General features: G+C 39.3%; 1 protein-coding gene across 1 annotated transcript in view; it reads right to left on the reverse strand.

Moving 5' to 3' along the window:
* The window catches only part of LOC103374138 (schwannomin-interacting protein 1), a 6,624-nt gene extending 1,764 nt beyond the window's left edge, over positions 1-4,860 (reverse strand). Inside the window, exons 1-6 of the mRNA XM_008304174.1 lie at positions 4,671-4,860; positions 3,575-3,757; positions 2,605-2,678; positions 1,332-1,410; positions 345-458; positions 110-227 (exon numbers count right to left, since the gene is read on the reverse strand). Coding sequence (XP_008302396.1) covers positions 110-227; positions 345-458; positions 1,332-1,410; positions 2,605-2,678; positions 3,575-3,751 — 562 coding nt within the window. The 5' untranslated portion in view covers positions 3,752-3,757; positions 4,671-4,860. The remainder of the gene's footprint in view (positions 1-109; positions 228-344; positions 459-1,331; positions 1,411-2,604; positions 2,679-3,574; positions 3,758-4,670) is intronic.
* Positions 4,861-8,093: the final 3,233 nt, after the last annotated feature.

The raw sequence follows: 8,093 nt of genomic DNA on the forward strand, positions 1-8,093 counted from the left end.
GATTTCGTTTTCCCTTTTTCATACGGAGCCTTTTAGTTTGTCAGAGACCTTCTGCACACTTTGGTTGGAGCTGGTTTTGTTGCTCCAGTATCTTCTCCGTGAGGCTCACCGTGAACGTCGCGCTCCAGCGACGCCTTCAGGCCGCTGAGCTGCTGAACCGAACGCTGCTGCAGCTCCCAAAGCTCCAGATGTTTCCGCTTCGCAACGCAGCTGCTGCCGGCCAGATGCTGCAACACACACACACACACACACACACACACACACACACACACACACACACAGCTTCAGGTCATCGTTCAGGAAATCTGCTTTTTCTTTGTCTCCGAGCACCTCGTCTCTCTCACCTCCTGCTCCTTCTGTTCAGCCAGCAGCTCGTCTCTCAGCGTCCTCAGAGCCGTGGCCACTTCCTGTTTCAGCCCGGCGGCATGGCAACCGTTGCGTTTCGTTCCCATGGGAACCTGGAGATGGGATGGCGTAAGGTCAGTGGTTGTCTGTTGCATCTGCACACTTTCACAAAACTACAAAAAAGTGACGTGAATATGACGAAGCTGAAGGTTTGGACGTGACTTTGAGTTTTTGTGTCACTTTCAGTTGAATGAAAGTTTAGTTTTGAGCTCGCAATAAAACACAAAGTGTAAAAAACACTCGTGGTTCAGTTTGGAATCAACACAAATGTTTTATAGAGTCGCCTGAGTTCAGTTTTCTGCACAAACATCCCTCAGATCTGCTGGTTTTACGCCGTTTTCAGGCTGTTTTTAACTTTTTTTGTGACGGCTCGTGTTTATCAAACGTTGAATATTTGATCAGTTGGCTTGAAAAGTGCAGCTGCATCAAAAGTATTCCAGCGTGCCGACGCTCATTTGTTGGTATTTCTCGGCTTAAAGGTTCCTCCGATGTGATTGTCTGCATTCGCCTCATTTTTATTTACGAAATTTGGAAAAAACTGCGTTAAAAATCCTCGTTGGAATAAACGAGAAGTCTTTGGAAGGAAGTTCTCGTACGTGTGCTTTTCAAAATAAAGAGAGAGTGAAAAAAATAACAGGATGCATCGATGTACATTACAAAATAAAAGTTTCAGAATGTTACAAAAGTCTGAGCAGAGACTGAAACATGCCGGCTTTTCAAAATAAAACCCTAAAATAATATCATAGTTTATAAATGACCCCTGATGTGTGATTACAGCAGCACACATCAGTAGAGTTCATTCTCTAGTTTGTTATTCAGATTAAATATTCTCAGGAATCATTTTTTTTCCACATGAATTCCCTGCTGCGTCCTGAGCGGGTCGAATAGTTCTGCTCGTGTTTAGTCATGATGGAGCTGGTTTCCACCTTCCTGCTGCCTCCTTCGTCCTCGTCGCTGTCGCTGTCGTTGATGAAACACAGCTGAAGGTTTCTGTGGCTGGAAAATCTGGAAACACAAGAAACAGGTTGGACGTCGCGCTGCTGAAGTCGCTTCTTCTCCACCGAACACAAACTGTTTATTCTCACCTGAGGCTTCAAACAGTTTCAGTTTGATTCTGACGCTGCCATCAGAACGTATTCACTCTGAATCCTAAACAGTCGTATTAAAACTATTTAATTTTTCACGACATCTTTTTAAAACATTTGTTGGATTTTAAGAAAAATGCAGATGAAGATGCTGCTTTTCTCAACAGATGTTAATCTTATTAGAGTTTAATTGATAAAAAATATCAGAACTCACTGTCTGTTGCTCAAATCACAAATAATAAAATGAGACAGAAAAACATTCAGCAAATAAAGAAAGAAAAAAGTGATTTTAAAAAAAAAACAACAGAAGTGATTTAAAGGGATTTCAAAGCACCTTCAGATTATTATTATTATTATTATCATCATTATTATTATTATTGTTATAAATTCTCAGTTTTAAAACCACATTTTCTTTTATTTGGTTCGTATTCCGGTTTCATCTCCTAAATGATCTCCAACATTTACTTTAATTGTGTTTTACGTTTTCACATCAATGAAAACAGAATAAATCTGCAATAAATATTAAAACCTTCATTAAAACATCAGAATCACGTCTCATTGAAATACCTGCAACCTTTTGTTTTATCTGTTGAAATGTTTAAACAATTTACGAAATTGAAGAAACACATTTAACATGAACACAACAGATATATAACATTATATATATATTACATAGAACATCAGAACAGGTCTAAGATATTCTGGTCGACTCTCTCATTTTCATTTACCTTAAACCTGACTTATTGGAGACGTCCTGTAATTACAGATAAATGTCAACAAAGTTTGTCCAAGAAATTAGCAGAAAAATACAGAGAAACTCATTAAGAGTCAGAAATACAGAATGTAATAATAAAAACAACGGTTGCTTGAAGCCGTCATTTTCGTGGCAGTGACATTAATTCAGAAATGATCAGACGATTCATTTCTACTCTAATTGTTATTTAATGAATCTACTCGACACGCAGAAGCTTCTAATGATCAGTTTTTGGAGTCAGTGTTTCAGAGGTTTGTGTTTTCAGGTCATAGTTTCTGTTTCTGGCCAAAAATCTTCAACAACAGCAAAAAAGTCAAACCGACGCGACGTGTTTCGTTTAACTTCCAGTGAGGTTGTTACCGTGACGTGACGACGGCGACTCGACGCCTCCTGAAGTCCTCCTCCTCGTCCTCCGTCTTCACCCCCGTCGCCCTCTGCAACAGGAAAGATCCGTTAAAACCACTTTTCTGAAGGGAGGTTTGAACTAAACAGACTCTGAGCTTCTGTGCAGCAAAGCGAGGACGAAGCACAAAATGTTTTTATGCCAGAAAAGTTCTTCTATTCAAAAAGAGAGAAAAATCTGAGTCTGAATCTAGAAGCACAGACGGGTCAGATCCACCAACACAAACAGAAACACAGCGATCATCACGCCACCTGAAAATGGACGAACTTGCAGCTATGCTATCTGCTCACTGTTCCTGTAAAGTTGTTCTTGTTTAGCTCAGCGTGAATGAACTGCAGAGGATCTACAGCGAAGCCACAATAAACACGTTCTCGTCCTGCTTTTAGGCGGGAATCTGTGCTGTGGAGGCTGAGATGTCCAAACACACAACGCATCCCATAATGCAGCTGCACAGCATCACGTGGTAGCTTAGCATCAGACTTGGACCAGGCTTGCATCAGTTACCATGGAGATCTAGCTCCACAGCATCCGTTTCCGTGGAGATCTAGCTCCACAGCATTAGTTACCATGGAGATCTAACTCCACAGCATCCGTTACCATGGAGATCTAACTCCACGGCATCAGTTACCATAGAGATATAGCTCCACAGCATCCGTTACCGTGGAGATGTAGCAGGATAAAGAGATCCACACTGTAAACTCTGCCTCTAGGCTCCATGTAGCTGCTGACACGCTGATCTCACTTTGTAGTTTAACCTTCTGCTCAAGAACCTTTAACTAAAAGACGCACATTTGAGACGTTTCACTTGATTTTTTTGAAAGTTTTCTTTGCGTCTGTTGACAAAAGAGAGAAACTAATGCGTAAAAGACGTCTGCAGTGGGATTTATCGGACAGTTACAGGAGACAGAACCAAACGCTGATCTTCACCTTCGCCCTCCTCTCCTGCTCCTGCTTCTCCAGCTCTGCGATCCGCTGGCTCAGGTCCTCCCAGTGCATGATGGGAAGGTCCTGCTGGTCCACGGAGGACGCCGCCGCCGCCGCCATGTGGTGATGAAGCTCCTCCTCTTCCTCCTTCTCCTCTGACGTCTCCTTCTCTTCCTCCATCCTCTTCTTTAGACACAAACAACACGAGGACGTCAAGAAACAGAACAACAGTCAGAATAAAGCTGCAAATTAAACTTCAGTCCAGGTGAAGAGGAAGAACTCCTGCTGATCAGCACACTGCTCATCAAACCATGTTTTCATTCATCAGTCCTACAAACGAGCTTCTGTGATGCTGAGAGAAGATTTTAACAAGAATCTGACATTAAAAGTTAAAAGTCCTGCATTTGTTTTAATACATCGATGCGTTAAAGCAAACAAGCTGTTTCGTGCTAATTCATCAATAATAGCTGATCAATAATCACACATCAGAACAATTAATCAACTTTACGCCCGTTAACTTCAACACGGTTGGGATTCAGATGAGTTCAGTTGATTTTATTCTTATGTTTTATTAAAAAAGCACAAAAAGGCTGTAATTTAAGACGGTTACCTTTATACTGTTTATTTTATTTTATTTAACTGAACCCAGGAAAGTCGTTTTTATTGTTAATAAACTAATGCTGGAGGCAATTTACATCTTAAAGCTGCATTAGATTATTAAATATATATTGTTTTATTTTTTACTAAATCTATACCAGAGTGAATATTAAATAATTAAATCACAGTTTTACACATTTTCCACCAAACGTTGAGCCAAAATATGCATTAAACGAGAAAAGACTGATTTCAGTAAAGTTTGATCGATTAACCAGCGACTCGTTCGATCATCAGTGAATCCGGACAGACTGTCGGTACTGGTTCGTTTCCTCCGTCTGTGATCGGCTGGAGGAAAAGTCCGCAGCGACACAAACGGCAAAACTTCCTAAAGTTTGACGTGACGCGGACCGAAGGACTGAAGCGGCGTCCAGCCTCCGTCCCGCGGCCCCCGGAGCCCGGCTGTCCCCGCTCCAGGCGCCCCGCTCCGCCGCGTGTTGTTTACCAGCAGCGGGGCTCCTCGGAGGCTTCTCCCCGCCGACCAGTCACATCCAGACGGCTCCGGTTCTCTCCGACATGCCGCCGTCGGTGCCCCCCAGGCGGCTCGCTTCGCCCCGGCGGCCTCGCTGCGTGGACGGACCGCGGACGGTTTTCACGGAAACATGGAAGGAAATCTGCAGAAAAGTGGCCTGAAAGTTGTTGTGGGTCGGAGAAGGAGGCAGGGCCGCTCCTCCTCCTCCTCCTCCCGGCAGCTCGGCCCACTTGAACCGCTCAGCGCAGCGGTTCACACCCGGATCCGGTAGTTCGGGGTTTAACGGAACCAAAAACAACAACAACAAACAAACAAACAAAAAAACAACGACAACTTACAAGTCATGAAAAAGTTTGAAGCAGAATCCACAACCGGAATTATTTCGACTCAACAACCTCCAAACACCTTTGAAATATCTAAAATATTCAGTTTAACCTGCTGGATACGAAGGTTTCACCAAATACAACTAATGATATTAGACAAACCCACGGCGGCCATCTTTGATTTCTCAAACCAACTCGGTAAACGGCTTAGAATAGTTTTTAATAACTCAGCTGACTGAATACTTTTTGAATATTTGAGAATAGACTTGAAAAGTATTCGGTATGTAAAGTTACTTAAAGCTCTTTCAACCCAAGTTGTGACTTTTTTAATGTAGCTAGCCTTAGCGGCCATCTTTGATTTCTTAGAAATACATGTTTTTAATAATTCAGCATACTAAATACTTTTTGAATATCTGAGAAGAGTGAAAGTAGATTCAAAAAATGTGTTTGGTATGCTAAATGAGTAAAATCATTTTATACCCAAGTTGCAATTGGTTCCTGTAGCTATCCACGGCAGCCATCTTTGATTTCTTAAACCAACTCAGTAAAGGGCTTAAAATAGTTTTTAATAACTCAGCTGACTGAATACTTTTTGAATATTTGAGAAGAATGAAAACAGACTCAAAAAGTATTCTGCATGCAGAATTATTTAAAGCATTTTCAACCCGAGCTGTGACTGTGTCATGTAGCTAACAATAGCGGCCATCTTTGATTTCTTATAAATAAATGTGTTTTTCTTTTAAATTAGCATCCTAGAGACTCAAAGACCATGAAGTATTTAATATGCATATGAAATACTTTGGGAGAATGAAAATAGACTCAAAACATATTTGGTGTGCTAAACTAGTAAAAACATTTTAAACCCAAGTTACAACTGTTTCATGTAGCTAGCCATAGCAGCCATCTTTGATTTCTTATAAATAAATGCTTTAACTCATTGTGTATACTGAGTACTTTGATTCTTCTCAAATATTTAAGAAGTATTCAGTATGCTGAGGTATGAAAAAGTATTTAAAACCGTTTACCAAGTTGGTTTAATAAATCAAAGATGGCCGCTGTGGCTAGCTACAGGAAATAGTCGCAACTTGGGTTCAAGATGTTTTTTTAATAGTTTTGCATGGTGAATACTTTTGAATCTTTGATAAGAATGGAAATAGCCTCAACAAGTATTCAGCATGTAGATTTTTTTTAAATTTTTTAAACACTTTAAACCACAGTTGTGACATGTGGCTAGCCACAGCGGCCATCTTTAATTCTGCAACTAAAAGAATGGGTCAATATGAAATGAAATGAAATGAACAAAAAAAAACTTTATTTATCCCAGAAGGGAAATTATGTATATATACATACATACAATATCTGCTTAAGTATTCAGGAGATTATTATTAATATTAATATTGTTATAATTATATTATTATTATTATTATTATTAACAATAATAATAACAATAATAATAATACCTTTATAAGGAGGATATATTGGCAACATAAACTATTGCAGTCATTAATAACAGCACATGAAATGAAGTATGAACTTCTATGAAGTATTTGTATTCTTTACTATCAATATACTGAAAAAATGAAAATACAAGTAAAGGTTCGGCATTTAAAATAGTAATAAAAATAAAAGTATCAAATTAAAAGAAGCCAAAAAACTGATGTTACTGTAGTTATGTATGTTTTATTATTATTGTTATTATTATTACAGTCCAGTGGACGTTCATTTACAGTGTTTTATACGTTGTTGGATGGTTTCGTTGTTGTTGTGTGAGTTCGTCGTGAGGTTTTGTGCTGCAAACTGCATCTGTCAGATGAACTCAGAGGTCAATTCATCAGAATATCAGGAGGATAAAGCAGCACAAAGGTCTTTCTGTGGAACTCGTATGTCTGTGTTTTACTCTGGTTCTGGTCCAGTTCCGTCTCTGGTCGGGGATCCGGTCTGTGTGGAGGCAGTGAAGGAGTTAAGTCCCGCCGGTGTCCAGTTTCACCATTTTTTGGGGATGACGGCTGAAAGCAGATGGAGATTCACAACAACGGAGGGAACACCACAGCATTCCTGCGACGCACGGCTCACGTGGTCGTCGCTCCAAGTCGCCTCTCGGGTCAGAAACCTGGATGTTCTGCAGCTTCTGTGACGGCAACATTTTCTGCTTTAAATCACTCTGAACAAAAAGCTTTTGGGTTTTTAGCTGTCGCAGGGACAAAACTAAACATTCAAAGACGTCATGTGGAACATTTCTCACTATTTTCTGACCATTGAAACGCTAAATTATACATTATAATTAGAAAAAAAGGTCTAATGCATGAGTCAGTGATGTATTTAATAGCTAGTTATGGCCCTGATGTCTTTGTGATTTATAATTGTGTCCACAGGTGGTGAAATATCCTTTTATTTACTTGGACTTTTTACCCTCAAGCCTAATCAGTTAATTAATCCTCCATTTAAATAACACAGTTCAGGCGATTGTTCCACTCGATTCAAGCAAGCAAATATCTTAAACAGTTGCTATTTTTTGCAGTAAATTTTTTTTGTCAGAAATCAAATCAAGTTTACTTATTTATATAAGATGAGCAACTACGACAGAGGAGAAACCACAGAAGGACTTTTTAATACATTTTACACACTCGTGGGTTTAAAAATAAGTTATCTGTAAAATAAATAAAAATAAAAATGAAGTCATTAATCATCCACAAAACAATCATCCTATCGTTGGTCCATGAACACATCAGGTGCAACAAGTGGTTCCATCAGGAAGAATAACCAGATATGACCTCAGTAAAAATAGTGAATAGTTAAAATCACTTTATTTTCCTTTAAACTGCCTCCTCAGCGTAACTCTGAAGCCAAATGCTGTTTACTCATAAATTGCCCAAATTGAGTCCAAAATGCCAAAAATGACTCGAAAAGTTTCCCAAATGACTTGAAATTTGTTTTTTTTTAAAGCTAAAAACTTTGTCCAAACAGGACAGTTTGTGTAAGATGATCCCAAATGACAAAAACAAACTGATTCTACAAATTAAAATAAAATACTTAAGATGTGTCTAAAGTTAAAATGTATAGAAAATAGAAAAAA

This window comes from Stegastes partitus, unplaced genomic scaffold, assembly GCF_000690725.1.
Source record: "Stegastes partitus isolate 25-593 unplaced genomic scaffold, Stegastes_partitus-1.0.2 Scaffold2153, whole genome shotgun sequence".
Classification (NCBI taxonomy): domain Eukaryota; kingdom Metazoa; phylum Chordata; class Actinopteri; family Pomacentridae; genus Stegastes; species Stegastes partitus.